Here is a 19,292-nt window from a genome sequence, read left to right as displayed (position 1 = left end):
TGAGGAGACCTGGAAAACATGCACTGTTTGGGGTCCTGAGAACCGAGTTTGAGAACCTGTGCACTAGACGACCTGTGTACCCGGCCGACGGAAGATGTGACGAACGACATAGCGTGCGGTCCGCACACACCACACGATCTGGTGAACGGCAGCACGATATGTCGTTCCCCCGCCGCATCCGAGTGCATGGGGTCATCCGTCACTTCCTCAGATTGAGCTGCAGATCTGAGGATGCGACGGCCGTCGCGGGAGCGCGCATAGTGCATACACACTGGACGATTTGTCGTTCCAATCCGTCGGAAAACAACAAATCATTAAAAAAAAAAACGTCTACTGTGCACCCAGCTTAACAACACAGAGCAACCTGCTACAAGAATAGAAATTGGGAAGATATGATGAACGTTACCAAAGTCACCTCTGAGGGTCAACCCAGACAGACACGCTCACATGCCAAACTCCAACCTATGTGACCGTGGAACAATCCGCCCCACCGTCTAGTCCCAACACATGCCATCGCTTGGGGAAAAGGAAAATAACAGAAGCACTCACCTGAAGCTGACTTCACACAGTTTGTATGCATCTGGGAGCTGTCTCTTTTCCCAGAGTTTGGAGAAGTCAAACAAAAAAAACAAAAATAAAGTAGGAACTGAGCAAAAGGTGCAGAACCGGTTGGCAGATGCAGATTTTTTTTTTCTTTAATTTGCCAAAAAAAGGCAAATTCTGCTGCGTTGTGACCCGTGCCTTACATTCTACCCTTGTCTCCTCTGTACTACAAACACAATGCACGCTCCTCCCTGCCAGGGAGAGACCCAACTTCCTCCTCAGCAAACTCTCACTGCACAATGACACTCTAAGTCCTCAGAGATGTTTATAGCTTATGAAAATCAGCAGCAGAGACTCGGGCAGAGAGCGTGCCCTCGCTGCAGGCAAGCATTCAGGTCTAGAAGCACAGGCGCAAGAAATCCCCCCAGGACCAGAGGACTACATCCAGCAAAGGAGAATTACTACCTTATGTAACTGCAGGGTTCTGCCTCTAAGTATAATAATGGGACAAGGAGTGTGATATTTATGATTCGCAGCCCATTAGATTGTAAGCTTTTGTGAGCAGGGCACAGATAGGTCAGTGGGCATATGGACATTTCAACCAAGCGGTTTTTTTTTTTTTTTTTTTATGTGGAACCAGAGAGATAAGCAAAATACATCACAACTGATTTGATTTTAATTGGACTTGTCGGATGATCTGAATAGCCAGTGGCCAATGCATTCCATCCCTATTCACTTTTGTGTGCGACTGCCTACCATATTGCTTGGACGGCTAGACCCTATGTGATCAAATTGGTTGGCCTGATAAGTGAACAAGAGGATGTGATCAACTGGACTCACCACTTGCTTGCTGAGATGTTATTACAGTTAGGCGTCTATCTATTTTATTAAGGGGGAGACAGAGTGAAAAGTGATAAGGTACCAGCCAATCAGCTCCCAACTGCCATCTCGCAGGCTGTGTTTGAAAAATGACAGTTGGGAGCTGATTGGCTGCAACCTTATAACTTCTCACTCTGTCTCCTAACACTGCTTAGTAAATTGACCCCTCAATGTATCGTTTTACCTTACTACTGGCCTATTACTGCTACCAGTGATCGACACACACTGGGGGACGAGTGTACTTGCCTACCCTCCCGGTTCGGCCGGGAGCCTCCCTTCCAGGCACCCCCCGTGTTTACCACAAAAACCACCGCAGCGTGGGGACCGGTGACTCGACTCGAATTGCGTCATCGTGGCCCGTTAATCTCAGCTGCATCGTCACCGCGCCACACCCCCTTTCTACCATGATACGCCACGCCTCCCCCCACCCGCCGTGGAAGCATGACAGCTCCCTCCCGGAAGGAGGGAGCTGAAAGTCGGCAAGTAAGGGGACGAGCCATGGGTTCACAGGGGCCGGGAGCACTTTTACGATATTTATTTTTTGTAAGTAATAGTTTGAAATGTTTCCATATTCCATTTTTTTATGGTATTAATGGTAAAGTTGTCATATTTAGCTTTTGGGACTTAGGCCCTGATTCAGAGCCGCTCGCAAAAAGCGAGCGCCCGTTTAAAAAAAAAAACGGCCTCCTCGCCGCTCGCTAAGCTGTGGGTGACCACTCACAGCTTTTGCGAGCGGCCAGGTGATGGTTGTGATGAGACCCTTGTGGTACGGTCTCGTCTGCCGCAAGCCCCAGTGAGCTTCCGGCTCTAATAGAGCAGGAAGCTCACTACTGACATCACTCATGATGTCAGTAGGGCCGCCCATAAACGGCAGGCGTTCCTCCGTTTGACCAGCCACCCCCCTCCCCGCCTACAAAACGGGGCGAGCTATCAATCAACATCGACAGCCGCCCCGTTTGTAGCGAGTCCCGGAGCGAGTGAATTTCTCGCTCGCGTGTGCGCACTGCCCGGCCATCGACCCGCTTGCGAGCGGGTCTGAATCAGGCCCTTAGTCTCACTGCCCTCCCACTTCTCTGTCAGTAGGAGTAATCAGCTCACGGTATGGTCTGTGACAGACTCCTTGAGAAAATGCAGAAAAAATAAGTTGTGAGATCTGACTGCTGTGCAGGGACCTTGTAGAGACATGTTGGGACTGATTTAGGAAACACGCCAACAAACATTTTGTTTTTGTACCGATGCACTTGATTGGTCCTCCTAGATGACAGACACCTCTACATCTACAAACTAAAAGTGGGCCTAGGTGTATGAGGAGACGACAGAATTAGGCCAGCCTCCAACCACTTTTCTGTTACTCTTCCTACAGAGTCCAGGCTGGACCGGCCAAAGAGGCGCAGAAATGCTCTAACAGGGTGGCCACGCCTCCAAATCCCACTCCTCCCCTCACGCCATGACCAAAATTTCTCATGGTTGCCATCGCCACGTGGTACCAGTACCCGAAACATCTCAACTTTTCATTCCAAAACATACCCATTCGGGACATTCTGGCAAATCGTGACAGGAGGACAGAGGGGTCTATTTATGAAGCCTTGGATGGAAATAAAGTACCAGCCAATCAGCTCCTAACTGCCATGTCGTGTTTGAAAAATGACAGTTAGGAGCTGGTTGGTTGGTACTTGATCTCCATCCAAGGCTTAGTAAATAGACCCCAGAGTCCTCAGTTCAGGACTGTCCGGCCTAAATTGGAACAGTTGGGGGGGTATGAGTGACAGCAGGTAGGAGGAACACCAAGAGGAATCTGTAAAACAACTGGGAGCAGATCAGTCCTGTAATACCAATATTTAAAAAACAAAGAACAAAAAGGAGGGAACGCCCTACAGGAAGTAACACTGGTTAAACAGTTAGGATCATACGCCAATGACTTTGGAATGTCACCTGACAAAAGGCCACGTGTGTAGGAATGCAGGGCAGCCTCACAGCGGTTACCTGATCTCTAGCACTGTCTGGGGAACGTGTGTGACAAAAACACTGCGCCATACAGAGCACTTTCTAAGCCCCAACTATGGCACGGTATAATTCCAGCACATACACGTCAGCCCGCATCCTATTCACAAAAAGGCTCTTATATTGTCCTGGGTTCAGGTGGCTGGATGGTCCTTATAGGGACTGAGGGTTTACGTACTAAGGGGGAGATGTACTAAGCCGTGGCAAGAGATAAAGTGGGCAAGGGAAAAAGTACCAACCAATAAGCACCTGTCCTTTTTCCAACACAGCCCGTAAAGTGACAGTTAGGAGCTGATTGGCTGTTACTTTATCTCGTACACTTTCTCTCTCATCAAGGCTTGGTACATAGACCCGGAGTCTATTCGCTTCTGCCCTCCAGAGGAGTAGACACCCTTCCCCACTGCAAGGCTTCCCAGCTCAGGAGGAAGGACCTAGACGCTGGGGAACTCCGCAGTGAGACACAACCCAGTGCTCGGCACAGATTAACAGGGAACCGGGAAATGTTGGTGGAATAATATGCAGTAATTGGCACTGCAACAATTATAAAGATCATAAGCAGGTGACCATGAACACTTCGGCAGTATTCCCTCTTGTGAGAACTACCCGCCAACTTTGAAAAACTATTGACTTTTCCTTTCCCATGGCCAACCATGTATTAGAGAGATTATTTTCCCCCATTGGTAGCTGTATGTAGCAATGTATATTTTGGCCCAGTTCCTTTTTCCCTAGTCTAAACTGATGGATCCGGGTCTTTATCAACAAGCGAGGAGCCGAGAGCTGAACTCTCGGCCCCCCAAAGGAGGATGGGGGTCTGTGGCAAAATCAGGGGGGCATGACCATTAGGCCCCATCAGAGGGGCGGATTCCACGTGTAAAATCCAAGATTTTCCTCAGTTATTCCATCCACACATTCTGTAAAATGCTTCACCCTGTGCTTGATACATGCATATCATATAAACTGTACCATATAAAAGTCTGGTACATTTGAATCTTTCCCTAGTGTATAGTCTACAAATGAAAGCAAGCACAAATACATGGTTTCAACAGAAGATGCTCTGCATCGCCACCTACTGTTCAAAAGAAGGTAGCGATTATTTCATGGCTTCGGGGGATTCCAGTCAGTGGACCTGACACAGAGACGGGCGCTAATGCAATTTTCTCGCAGATCGAGCGATTGTTTGCTATTGCGCATGCCTATGAACCGCACTGCACGTGCGCTTTGATCGCATTGCGATCACGCACGCACAGAGGAATCCATTGCCAAGTGAGTGACAGACTGCAAGAAAAGCGTTTGGGGGGGGTAATTGGGGAGTGGTCACAAAAACGCAAGGCGTGCCTGTCCGTTTAAATGCCGTTACATGGGCATGCATAAATTAGCCATTGCGATTGCATACGCAGCTGTGCGTGTCAGAAGAGCTCCCATGGCTGGAGCAGGTCAGACCCGGCGCAAGGGTAAGATGGCCGCCGATGCGCTTCGATGTTACCGATGTTTACGTAGGTATGCGTAGTCGCACACAGGTGGGAAGGCAGCAGTGGGCGTCTTAATGCTCAGGTGATCTTTGCTGACATTGGCATATTGTCGCAACTCCGTTGCGTTACGAAAACGCTGTTGCGATCGCATTAGCGTCCGTCTCTGAAACAGGCCCAGTGGATGGAACTATATACAGCAGAAGTGTCAAAGAGCTGTTATGTCTTAGGGGGAAAACTGCCCCCCCCCCCCACCAGCCAATCATACACAGACCGTGTATTCCATACACTCAGCATTGTGCAGTCTCTGCAACGAGCACTAAGGGCCTGAATCAGCAGTGCAGACAGACGTGGCTATGGCTGCGTCTTCTGGTGCAGCTGCATCTTTATGCTAATGACGCAGGCGATCACCTCCCTACTGAGACGCCCACTGGCAGCGGGCTCAAGTTCGTTTCGGAGCAGCTAAAGACGCACCATCGGTCTCAACATCAAACGGAGGGTATTACAGCTGACACACCTCAGACTGTTCTGCTAGAGAAGGAGATCATTAGGACACTGCAAAATTGGGGAGAACAAATTTTGTGGTAAACAGGGCAAATGGAGAAGTCACCCATAGCAACTAATCAGCATCTAGCTAACATCTCATAGGATGTACTTGATAAATGCTAGCTAGGAGCTGATTGGTTGCTATGGGCAACTTTTCCACTTCTTCACTGTTTAGAAGGGTTGATTCCATCTCCCCCATGGAGTCTTGTATGGAGGAAGCAGCCTGAAACCTTTAGTTCTAGAGCATCACTGTTACCCTCATACTCCTGAGCAGGACTGGTTTCCCAGCACTGGTGAGCACATAATAACATTTGCAAATTTTGAGTTCTACCCACTTCCTTTTTTCTACATCAGGGAATAATTATAATTATTGGTTTCAGCCACATGCAGTAAAACAAAACCCTGAAGAACCTATTGTCCCTGTCCCACGAGACCACCACATTTATCAGAGCAGTATTGGCCGGGGGAGGGGAGATTCAACGCTTAACTACTGCAAATGTCCCAATTTTTTATGTCTCCAATGCATAATGACATTTCTTTTAGACGTAGCTTCACTGATATATACACATATATATTGCACTCAGGTCCACATCCAGACAGGAAAGAGACCAGCACACCAATGAGTTGATGAAAAAATCTAAATATACTGTATTCAAATGGTAAAATAGCCATGCCCAACAATGAAAACATAAGGGACACTGAATGTCACAGAACAGGAGCCAGTACAACTGGAATACTCATCATACGCCTGGTGACCAAAATATAGCAGCCCGGGGCCCGACGGTCGGTTCGGTGTGTTACCACCTTAATCATGAGCACAAGGGAGAAAAGTGACAGCAGGCTATTAAATAGCAAGAGGAGGGCTCCAACATGAGAAAGGAAGACTCCCATTTTGTAATAATAGGACTTCGGTCCCTCCTTACTCTGGATCAACGCAGGTAGAGTTTATAAAAGCGAAACGTGTTTCTACAGTCTCTTTTAGTTGCAACCTTACTATGTATTGAAAAAAAAAAAAATCATAGTGCCAGCTACTAAAAATCAAACAGAGGGGTCTATGTACTGAGCCTTGGAGAGAGAGAAAGTGGACAGAGAAAGTACCAACCAATCAGCTCCTGTCACTTTAGAAACTGTGTTTGAAAAATGACAGTTAGGAGGCGATTGGTTGGTACTTTCTCTCGCTCCACGGCTCTTAATGAATGAGTGACAGATTCACCGCAGACTAAACGTGACAGGCGGTAGCTGGATGCACAGCACAGAGACAAGGTCAGGCATACATTAAACATCAACCTAAATGTTTATCCACCTGTCACTCATTTATTGCTTCTGAAAGGACCCACAAAGGTCTTCCTACAGCCTATCCAGCCCTTTAAATAATGAACGGATTTATTACAATTCACTGAAATGGACATAAAACAAAATATACAGTATACAGTAAGTAATTGCTGTTTTATTTTACAGCAAACCAAATACATCCATTCTTGTTATTATACTTATATATATTTCATATCTATATGCATTTTATGATTATTAATATCAGGGTGCACATGATATGCCACGCAAAATAGATTTAAGGCTAGCACAGTACCATGGTGGGCACAAATCACCATGGCACAATGTTTACAGGGCACAGCCAACCATTTCAGTTTTTACCAAGTACTCTCAGAATGGGGAGTATCTTCAGTTTACTCAACAAGAGGTGTCAAATGAAAACTTAAAAAGGGACATATTTACTAAAGTGAGAGTTTTTAGAAGTGGAGAAGTTTCCCATAGCAACCAATCAGAATCTAGCACCTTCTAGAAGATAATAGCTAGATGCTGATTGGTTGCTGAGGGCATATATATATATCCCATAGCCTTTTTTAAAACATATACTTTAATACTTTAAGTATAATATTTGTTTTAGTTTATACTTGTCTACCTCCAGATTTGGCCGGGAGCCTCCCGAAAATCAGGTGACGCTCCCGGCCGTTTGGAAGGGCAGACAATACATCCTCCGGCCTCCCCCCGGCCCACATCGCTCCCCCCCCCCCACGGTTATAAGAGAATCCCTAGCAGCTGGAGTGGGGGACATTGAAGCGATCCACGCTGAATCGCATAATTTTGTCCCTGCCCCCTGCTTCACAATGCCGGTAATCTCGGCTTTGTGTAGCGGGGGTGGGGCCAAAATTATGCGCCCGCGTGGCAGCCCCCAAAGTGCTGGCCACTCCCCCTTGCTTTGCCGATCTGGCTGCCCCCTTGGAATAGGCTGGGAGGCTCCCAAGCAAAGTGGGCGGTCCGGGCTGCTGATGATGCGATTCGTGTTGCATTGCATCATCCTGCCCCCCCCCATTTCACAAATGCAGGTAACACAACATTCTATAGCGGGGGGTGGGGCAATCACGTTCACCATCCCGCCCACTTTGAGTGACACCTCCTCCACCGCTGAGCCGACCTGGCCAGCAAGTCGGAAAGTACAAATTTGGGACATGGCTTCAGTGTAAAGCCCTCCAATAAAGGATATTGTGGCAGGAGGGAATCCTGGGACTTGTAATTACACAACAGATGCAAAGCCATTGGCTGTTTTATACTGGATCATATCATTCAATATTTACAGGAGAAAATCTATTGCTAAATAAAAATAAACAAAACAGAATTTTGTTACATCACTACAAAATAGCCAGTGAAGCTTAAATTCAACCTAATAAGTATATAAACGTCACCAGATACACTAAATAAAGGCAACAAATTCGACAAGGATTGCTAAAAAATAAATAAGTAATAGAAAAAAATGCTAGTTTTGGACAGCAGATGAATATAAATATTTATTATTACAGTATTTTTTTAGCACAATGATACCCATAGTTGTAAAGGACAGGAATAATATATCAACCCACCTTCGGTAACAATTGTAGCTGTGATATATATATTTTATCGTTTGGTCATATAACTGCCCTCCCTGTGCCAGTACAGTGGCCTTTCCTTGACTTATTCAAACTTCTTTTACAGCAAAATGTGAAACATGATCTAGGAAGGGGAAGCAATCGTGATACATTAAAGGGGAACCATTCATGCAACTCTGTATGGGAAGTAAAGCCACTTATTGTACAATAATACATGTCAGAGCTGAGTACCATACATGGGATAACTGGAGCATTTATTGGCTACATAACTAACTATGATGTCTTTCACTGCTATGGTGCAGTGATCGGAGAGAGGTGTTTTCTCTAACTAAACAAGCAGACAATGGACCACACTACAATACACTGCCAAACGCCTCTATGTTGCACTTGTGAATCAGGATGGGCCACCAGCTCTGCATTAACCCAGCCCATTTGTGGCGTGCACAGCCAGGAAGAGCCAGACGAATTTGCAGACTCCACCCCTTTATCTAATGTCATTAACCTCATGCCACAAAGCTAGTCGCACCAGAGTCTGTAAAGGTGCCCACACACATAGCGACATTTTACACGATTTGGCTGATTTCGACGAATCGTGACGACGAATCGGGTAAAAAAAAAGTACAAATCGTGAGTTCATACTCACGAGCACGATGCCGATGCGCGTCCCCGCTCGTCGTACATCGCATCTTCTGATCTGCCGTGCTGTAGGGCAGATTAGCCAATCTGGGATACAGTGCATTGGCTGCAAGATAGATCTTTAGTCAGATTGGACATTTTTAACTCCAAATCGTGATCACGACGGCAAGGGAGCTCCCGCGAAAGTTCATGAGGAAATTGGCCATAAAATCGTATCGTGAGGACATCGGTATGTGTGTGGGCACCTTTACATACCCTGTAGCGATCGCCCGTCACTCCAACCAGCTCCTCCCAGCAGTCATCCTGCTCCGTAAACCCAAACACTTCGATGTAGACTAATTCTAAGTGCAATTGTGTAAATGAGGGTTTCCAGCTGGAACGTGGCTGTTTTGAATGTCCTAAATAGTGACTGACAGCTTGTCCGACTGGCTTTGCAGAAACGTGCTGCAAGGACTGGTGGAATCATGCACAGAAGGGCCGGTGGTATCACAGCAATTCAGGTCTTGTCTACATAACGTGTATCAGTTCCTTTGAAAACATATATAAGATATCCGAGTAGTTACATCTGTTGATAATGGAGTGTGTGCGGGTGAGGGGGGAGTTAATAGTTTACTTTTTAACAGAGCCGCACTGGAGTGTCAGCTTAACACTGAGTAACACATTGTAAATTGCACCTGCAATGGTGGGTCAGGGACTGCCACCCCCTACCAGGCATAACAGCATCGATGGCTTCAAATATGAACAGATCTATTTAATATAATAGCATCTAGAGTAGAGAGGGGTAAAGAGACTGGTGAGGAAACATAACCCTGCTATGATCCACAGCCATTAGAAGGAGAATTATTTTTACATCCCTTCATTCTAAACACAGCGACACCCAGTATAAATGAACAACATACAATAACATGAAATAGATGTTAAAGATGACCTTGCCCCAATGATCTTACATTCCAAACAAGAGAGTGTGTCTATTAGCGCTTATTGTAAAAACCTATTAAAATAGGATAATGGATAAATTACCCCCAGTGTGAAAAAACAATCATTTATTACACACTTAATATAAACATGAATAAAAATATGTCACATACAATGTCTTATATACCAATACTGGCACATGAAATAAGGGTTCCAGAAGGAGCCTCTCACCAGAATAAGGTGCTGCGGTGGGCAAGTGCTGATTAATAACAAAGGGTCCCGGGCCTCAATAGCTCGGCACCACCGCAGGGAGCTTCTAACAATACCAGGATGACTGAATTCCCGAATTTCAAGTTCCTTCTTATTCCACAAAACACCTCCTTCTGGAGGTGTTTTGTGGAATAAGAAGGAACTTGAAATTGCCCACCGCAGCACCTTATTCTGGTGAGAGGCTCCTTCTGGAACCCTTATTTCATGTGCCAGTATTAGTATATAAGACATTGTATGTGACATATTTTTATTCATGTTTATATTAAGTGTGTAATAAATGATTGTTTTTTCACACTGGGGGTAATTTATCCATTATCCTATTTTAATAGGTTTTTACAATAAGCGCTAATAGACACACTCTCTTGTTTGGAATATTCTGTTTTGGAAGTTTGGTGTTACTTCCATTTTGTGTTTTCTATAGCTGCAGGATTGTTTTTTGCGCAAATTGGTTTAACTCATTTTTTGACTAAAATTGTATCCCAATGATCTTACAATCAAATATGTTTAAGGAATAATCGCCATGTGCTATCCAAAACGCTAGTACTATGACTGGTAGTGTATATGGTGGCCTACCACTGGTGTGTATATATATATATATATATATATATATATATATATAATTTTTTTTTATTTATTTTCATATAGAGCCATATTCAATTAGAGGCGAAGTTTTCGCCTGTCCGACTGTTCGCTTCATTCGCCTAATTCAATTGCAAAACAGGTGAACACGGAAATAGGCGAATACGGAACAGGTGAAAAGTACTGAAGGAATTGGGGAAATCAGTCTGTACCCCAGAAAAAGATGCACTAACATAGGGAATCACTATAGATGTGTACTAATAGCCCTAATAAAACTATTTTGCGTACTTAAGTTGTGTAAATTGCTTGCTATTAGCATTTTTGTAAAAGTGGTGAAGAATGGCATAAAGCTGTATTTTTTGGTGAAAATAAGTAGTCCTGTCACATTTGGGGTGCTTGAAAATGGGTGCTAGCATATTATTATGTCTCTAAAGTGAACTTTTACAAACCGTGAAAAATCCACCTGCTGCATGCACCTGCAATCCCAAAAACACCAGACCCATACTTGTGGACCCCCAAGAAGTATTTTTCGCTACTTTTAATGTTTATCCCCCCACTTTTTAAATTTACACCCCAAAAATGACATGTCTTTTTTGGGGTGTTCTTAGGTTTTAGTTTCTGTTTTTTTTGCGTATTTGTCCTTTGGGGGGCTGTCCCAAGGGGGTCTGAGTTGTTTCCCCATGTTTGCACCCCAAAATAAAGATTTTGCATTTCTTTTCACCAGCTATTGATTGGAGAATCATTTTTGGAGAATTGTTTCCACTTAGGCGAAATTGTCCTGGAATTGAATTTGGCGAATTTTTTTTAGGCAAATTTTTCACAATAAAACAGGCGAATATGGCTTTTCACCTCTAATTGAATTCCCCTCATAGTGTTATTATCATTACTATATATGTTGAAATAGAACAGACATCCATTGTGGCTGCTCGGTTAAGTGGAGCACTATAAACTGTGTTTGAAGACTGCAGAGGATCCAGACAAAGCAGACTAGACAGGCGGATATTTTCTGTAGTAATTTAAGCTATATGCATTAGTCATAGGGAACCAATGATTCAAATTCATTTTATTAGGGGTAGGGGGGAAAATAGCAAGGAATAAAAAGTTAATTATGTGATAAATGCTTAAGAGATTTTTCACAGATTTTTTAAAGAGTGTTAATTAGGGATGTGCAGGCTCGGTTCTACCCTAGTGTTAATACATGCTATTGACCCATTTATATATATATACAAAGTGGGTTGAGGATTGTAATCAGCAGAGGGATATATATTGATATCAGGTTGTGAACTGGTCCTCAAACAGAAATATATAAAAGTTGGATACGATGAACTAAGCATGTTGATAATCATCGTTACAAATATCCAGTATATCTGTGATCTAAACCACCTGATATCATATGCCCCAAAAGATACATTTTAAAAGTGTCAGACTGTTGCAATTACATACTGTATGCAAATGATTAATGGCTGTTTGTTCCGAATATATCTCTGCTAAAAATGTCAGACATAAAAAAGTATGAAATCTATGTCAGAAAAACCTGGCTCGTAATGCAGCAGTAGTCTGCACACCTGACATCTGAGTAATGTCTCTAATTAACAATCAGCTGAGCAAATAAGAGCCATGCTGATATAAACGGAACTGCACTAGTACCTTAGAATTCTGTCTCCTGAAGAAGCCAATATTCCTAAGGCGGAGAAACGCGTAGAGAGAAGGACGGGACGTGAGACCGCAAGCCGGGAAACTGGGTCACTGACCACCTTACACGGAGGACGAACAATAACGCTGCACGCTGCTCACCGACGGGTGATTGCACCGAAGCCGATCCCTCTCCTCCGTGGATTGCTATGGGGCCATTGCATGTGAGAGCTAAGTGAGGATCACGGTGGAATACATGGTCACAACCGGATCGTGAGTGACAAACCCTCTAAAGCATGCATGCTTAAATGTGCACATTTTTACATTTTTTTTCATTTTTTACTCTCTGATACATTAAACAGAGCTATCTGCGGTTGTGCGGTCTACACGTATCAGGAGTGGCTCTAAAAAATTAGAAACAGCCATACGCTCCAAGTTGAACAATTAATAAGCCCAGCGTTAAGGGTTCAACCTATACTATATATTTCAATTCTTTTCAGAATATTACTGGACATCGACAGTTCCCTTTTAAACTCATACTGTGCCACACAGGCTGGAATACCTTTACCATGGTGTACTAATTAACATTCTTCTATAGTCTCAGATGTGTGAGAGATATTGATATACTACTTATGTTTACATGGACCATATAAGAGCTACGTATTAACGTCATCATTTTTTATGTTATTTGTGATTGTGCATATGCAAGCCACTGTATATTGTCTTTATTGCCACACATTCCACATGATATCTTGCAGGTCCGCTTTTCTGCTTAGTGCAGACTCTATGTATTTATAATAAGTATTGTCCCTATATTTTTCTATTGATTCATATAATTGTCTCAGTTTTATTTATATAATTTATTGTTTTTTACCTCTTGCTTCAATTTATTAAATTGTGTTTGTGTGTTTATTTTAAATTTATATTGTGGTCTTCTTACATCATTATTAAATATTAATATTTTTAGCGCCTGTCAGTTTGTACTTTCGATTTTTTGGCAATTGTTGGGAGGGTTCAGATTCCTCCACTTTCATGACGGCTGCTTTATATTAACTAATCCCCTGGTCCTCAGCATACTCCTTACCCATCTCCTGGTCCATTGAGGTGGATACAGTCCAGCGCCTACTTTTGTTTGTGTGTGAGTACCACTGGTGTAATCCAACCAACAAATGGTGACGCGTTTTGCATTCTTGTCTCTGCCACAATCAACCAGGGAAGTGGGTGGGATTTGGTATGCAAGTTCATCATGTGACATTGATAACATTCTCCTGAATCAAAATGTCTGCCTTCACTGAGCATAGTCAACAGCCTGGACCTGTATGATCAGGGGCATAGGGAGGGCGGTTCCAATGGAGCGCAAGCTCCAGACACCAAAGGTGTCCGAAGGCGCCACACTCTGTGCCTGCTGGCTTGCCGGAGAGTCTAACCGGCAGCTGTCTAAGCTGACAGCCGCCGGGGGGCATTGCTTCCCCACTGCTACTGTGAACGCTGGCCTCTGAAGTGATCGGAAGCTAAGGAAGGGAGGGGAGGGGAGGGGCACTAATTTGAAGGGACATAACTACTGGGGGCACTGCATATGGGCACCTATACAGGGGCATTGCATATGGGCACCACTACAAAAGGCATTGCATATGGGCACCACTACAAAGGGCAATGTATATGGGCACAACTACAGGGGGCAATGTATATGGGCACAACTACAGGGGGCAATGTATATGGGCACAACTACAGGGGGCAATGCATATGGGCACAACTACAGGGGGCAATGCATATGGGCACAACTACAGAGGGCCCTGCATAAGGGGTACTACTACAGGAGTGATACGGAAGGAGCCTGGAAATCTGGTGCAGGAGGATGGAGAGACTGGGGGAAGAATGCAGAATATATTTAGCCCTCCATGCCCCAAGTTTGATGCTGCCCCATATCTTTATTTTTACTTCTTTACTTTAATCCCATATGGACCCGCCTCCTCCCTGGAACATTTGAGGGGGGGGTGCGCCATAGCACGCACGCGCTCCGGGAGCCTTGGCTACACGCTACTCCCCTGTGTATGACACAAAGCCATATGGGAAACTGACTTCAACAAGACATTATCAACCACAGATTGCCCAAACTCCCATCATATTAAAAAGCAAAATCGCAACTACAGTACCTTTTGTTTGTTTAAAACAGGGATGGGGAACCTCAGGCCCGGGGGCCGTATAAGGCCCACAGAATCATTTGGTCTGGTCCTTAGAGCTTTTATCTGCTGGCCTCAACTGGCTAGCAGGGTGCCTAGAATGTCACCCTGCAGCAAGAATCTATGCAGCAGTGCCACCTGCAGTGTCCTTAGGGATGCGTCAGACGGTCACACCGCTGCCCTTACAGCTCCCCAGAGCATCCTCAGGATGCTGCGGGCATTGCTGTAATAACCGGCAATTGTGGCCCCACCCCCGTGTGATGTTACGCGTAGGGGGCATGACCTGAACCAGGACCGCAAATAAATGTTATATATATCAAAATGGCCCTCGGCAGAAAAAAGGTTCCCCACCCCTGGTTTAAAAGGTAGAAGTGTGGAATAAATAATAAGCGTCATCATTAACTACAAATCAGCATTCATGGAAATATTCTTTTGAAGTAGCCTTCTACATTCACATTATAAGAATATACTTTGATACATTATATAGAAAAGGGCACCTACACTACAAAAACAACTGAAGGAGAATGTTTGTTTTGACCTAGATGTCGATAATAACCAAATAGCAAAAAAATAATAATAATTAAAACAAAGTGTTTAGTAGAAAGTAGATTGTCCTTGAAATATAAGGGTCAAGCCAATTAGGTGTGAAGTGCGAGGTGCTGTTTTCTCTTCGAATTCGCAAAGCGATTTCATTTTACAATCTAATTAGCTACTCGCACTGAACCAGTCATAGTGAATTCCCATTTTTCCATTCGCACCTACCTGAGGGTGAGAGATGGAAAGGAAAATCTTTATTTCAAGGTTAAAATGTCGGGACACCATACTGAACCCCTTGGACACCCCCCTTATGACTAATTAGGAAGTTTCCAATTAGTTTTATTAGTCCAATAATTCCATTACATTTTGGGGGAATTAAATAAATGGCCTCAAATTTCCCCCAAAAATCAACTTGTTCGTTAGTTTAGGCACCCCAATTTTAATTACAGTATTTATTATTTTTTTTAATTGAAAAATAATTGTTTTTTATCATTTTATTTTTATAATTTTTCAAAGAACCCCAAAATCACCTTTTTCTTACTTCTTTTTTTTTTTTGCAGTTTTTTTCGCTTAATTCGTTTGAGACTAAACACATAGAAGTTTTTTTTTTTTTTTTTAATAATTTTTTTCTATTAAAAGCCCAAATCAGCCATTTGACAGCATTAAAAAAAACATTCAGTACTTTCCTAATTCCCACAAACAGCCTCCTATACGATCCTGCTAACAAAATGATCAATTTTGGGGGTCCAGGATGGTCTTCAGGGCCGGATCAAGGTCTGTGGGGGCCCCTGGGCAACAAACATGTGAGGGCCCCTATTAAATGTGAACGAACTGGGGGTATGTGCAATGGGGACCTCATGCAGAGCCCACAGTAGTGGTTCCTCTTATGCAGTGCCCCCTATGCAATACCTCCATTAGTAGTGCCCCCAGTAGTCATGCCCCCTGCAGTCATGTCCCCAGTAGTCATGCCCCCTGTATGAATGCCCCCTGTATGAATGCCCCCTGTATGAATGCCCCCTGTATGAATGCCCCCTGTATGAATGCCCCCTGTATGAATGCCCCCTGTATGAATGCCCCCTGTATGAATTCCCCTAGTGCCCCCAATAGTAATGCTCCCTGTAGTAGTGTCCCAGTAGTAATGCCCCAAGTAGTAGTGCCCCCAATAGTAATGCCCCCAGCAGTCATGCCCCCTGTGGTAGTGCCCCCAATTGTAATGTACCCTCTAGTAGTATCCCCCTGTATAAATGCCCCCAGTAGTAATGCCTCTCGAGTATTGCCCTAAGTAGTAATGCCCCCCGAGTATTGCCCTAAGTAGTAAAGCCGCTTGTAGAAAAGAAAAAAAAAACAACTAATACTTACCTTGAGCCCCGCTCCCGCGTCCGCTGCCTTCCGGTCCGATCGGCTGCTCCTCTGCACTGTGGGAGATTGGTCATGAAGTCTCTCCCATAGTGCACTACGGGAGCCGGAAGCTGGAGGCCTCCGGCTCAGACTGCCGCTGTGGGGAAGGAGCCGGGAGCCAGCTGGTTGCAAAATCTCAGCGGGCGCCCGGCAAATAGAGCCTCCTTGCGGCGCCGGGCTGAGGTGGACCGGAGGAGACGGCACTGGTTCCGCCTCTTCCGGCCCACTTTAACCCCAATAGGTGTGGGGGCCCTTTACGTGTGGTGGCCCAGGGATGACCGCCCCCGTCGCCGCCCCCCCCCCGTTAATCCGGCCCTGATGGTCTCCCTGCACATCTCTCACATCGCATTTGACAGTCAATTCGCAAACCTCCGCCGCGAGTACCGCAAATAGGCATTTTTAATTGGATTGGAGAATTCTCGGGTGCTCGCATTCGTGCAAAGTCCTCTAGTTTCATAAAACAACCTCGCTACTCGCAATTCGCATCTAACTAGACTGACCCCATAGGATTCATAATCCAATTTATTTACAGTTTACAGGAATCAAACCACACAACAACAAAATCCCCGGTTATAAAGGATGTAACTAATTGTGGTGCAGCTACTGAGCAGCCTGGCTCCTGACTGCTGACTCGTATATGTGCAGCCACACTGGTACACAAACACCCCCACAATGTACCAAATTCCTGTAGTAGGTTTGTGCATGTTATACTTTGTTTGCAGTTACTTACATAGCCCCTCATTTATTATTACACCATCTGGAATCCCTTCTGCTATTTATTTATAATTTTAGCCTCCGTTTATCCGTCCATCTAGACGATTGCCCTTATCCGGGCTGGAGACGTTTCTCGGTACCAAACCCTCCCACTATAATTAATATCGTATAGAAGTTCTAGCAATACTAATGTCATTAAATGTTCTAATTTTAAAAAGTCATAAATGAGACTAATCTGACTTATTTTAGGGCAGGGATGGGTAACATCAGGCCCGGGGGCCGTATAAGGCCCGCGGAGTCATTTGGTCTGGCCCTCAGAGCTTTTTTTCTGGTAGCCTAGAATGGCACCCTGCAGCCAGAATCTATGCAGCAGTGCCACCTGGAGTGTTCTTAGGAAGCTTCATACTGTTACACCGCTGCCCTTACAGCTCCCCGGAGCATCCTCAGGATGCTCTGGGCATTGCTATAATCACCGGCGATTGTGGCCCAGCCCCCGTGCGATGTCACTGGCACTGGGCCCGCAAATAATGTTATGTATATCAAAATGGCCCTTGGCAGAAAAACGGTTCCCCACCCCTGTTTTAGGAGACCATTTTTTCAATGTCAATCAATAGGGTATGGATTGGAAGATAGACAGAAAAAAAGAACGACAATGGCTAGATAGACACCAGATGTTAGACAGTCAATAGGTCGACAGGGACAAAAGGTCGACAAAAAAATGGTCACCGCCAAAAAAAAAAACGGTCGACAGTTTTTTTTTTAGTTTTCTAATGCCAATCTTCACCTTAACCCTCTCCTTGGTGCCTAACCCTAACTGTCGGGGTAGGTGCCTGACCTTAACCGCCCCTTATAGTGCCTAACCCTCCGGTAAGTGCCTAACCCTAACCATCAGGGTAAGTGCCTAACCCTAACCCTCCTGTAAGTGCCTAACACTAAGGGATGTAGTCCGGAAGCTGACGGTCTAAATGTCGACTGCCGGCTTCCAGACACTGTTATCCCGACTAGGGACGAATGACCGACGTCGGGAGACTGGCGCCCAGCATCCCGATCGAGTGGATGCCGGGCGCCGCAGCGGACAGCCGCGGGGGTGTGAGGGTTAGGTTTAGGGCTCCCGGGGTAGGATTTAGGATTAGGCACCCCCCCCCCGGGAGGTTAGGGTTAGGCTAGGGGGTAATACATATCACACCCAACACTAACCCTCCGCTAAGTGCCTAACCATAACCAAAAATAAAAAGTCGATCATTTTTGTGTGTGTCGACCTTTTGGCAATGTCGACCATTTGTACCTGGCAACCTTTAGTGTGTCAACCTTTTGTCCCTGTCGACCAATTGACTGTCTAACATCTGGTGTCTATCTAGACATTGTCAACCTTTTTTTTACTGTAGATCTATGCAAGAGATAGTAACACAATGATAGGAGATGGACACTGATGTGACAATTACACTTTTGCACAATGCGCCTCTGCTTAGGTCCATCAGACATGAAGATGTAATCACTGTTGACACCTGTGCCCAGATGTAACAGCCGGCAAGATGCAAGAACCAATGTGATTTTGTCGATTTATCCTTTAGATTTAAAGTGGCGATAATTCATACGGACGTTTTGGATTTTTTAAGTCATTGCTGCTTTAAATCTGAAGGCTAAGTTGCACCCATGCCTGCAGCTTGCAGGCTATCACACCTGGGCATTGATGGTTAAGGTTCAAGCCACAATATCTGGAATGTAATCAGAGTTTAGTTTAACTTGAACCCTCTGATCTTAAGTCCAGATGGTTGACCAGGAAGACCCAGCCAGAGCTTCTGTTTTATCTGGATTTAATCTCAGCTCGTTGGCATTCATCCATTCAAAGGAACGCCGCAAGGGAACCATTGAGAACGGAAATGGGTCTTCACTACCCAATGCAGAGGCCGTGGGAGAAAGAGGACAGAGGGGGAGCAGCAAGGAGGAGGGGCCCGTCTGCCTTCACAGGGTAAGAATTAGGCATACGGTGCCCCCACCCCTGTGCAGCCCTGCAATTAGTATTATTCTCTGTGCCAATGGCCACACCCACAATCAGGCCACGCCCTCTGAGATCAGGGTGCCAAAGGAAACTTTTGCCATGAGCTCCGCAAAGGCTA

The 19,292-nt window shown here is 45.0% G+C and overlaps 1 protein-coding gene across 2 annotated transcripts in view; it reads right to left on the bottom strand.

The window, feature by feature from the left end:
- FGD4 (FYVE, RhoGEF and PH domain containing 4) overlaps window positions 1-19,292 on the bottom strand; it is a 172,741-nt gene that overhangs the window by 84,707 nt on the left and 68,742 nt on the right. Inside the window, exon 1 of one of the 2 annotated variants that reach the window (XM_088478281.1) lies at window positions 550-729. The exons of the other annotated variant lie outside the window; for it this stretch is intronic. Within the exon in view, the coding sequence (XP_088334407.1) occupies window positions 550-580 (31 nt within the window). The 5' untranslated portion in view covers window positions 581-729. Of the gene's footprint in view, window positions 1-549; window positions 730-19,292 lie in introns of those variants that run through there. 2 annotated transcript variants of the gene reach the window in all.

This window comes from Taudactylus pleione, unplaced genomic scaffold (assembly GCF_031769625.1).
Source record: "Taudactylus pleione unplaced genomic scaffold, aTauple2 ptg000212l, whole genome shotgun sequence".
NCBI lineage: Eukaryota > Metazoa > Chordata > Amphibia > Anura > Myobatrachidae > Taudactylus > Taudactylus pleione.
This window is presented reverse-complemented; position numbering and strand designations above follow the sequence as displayed.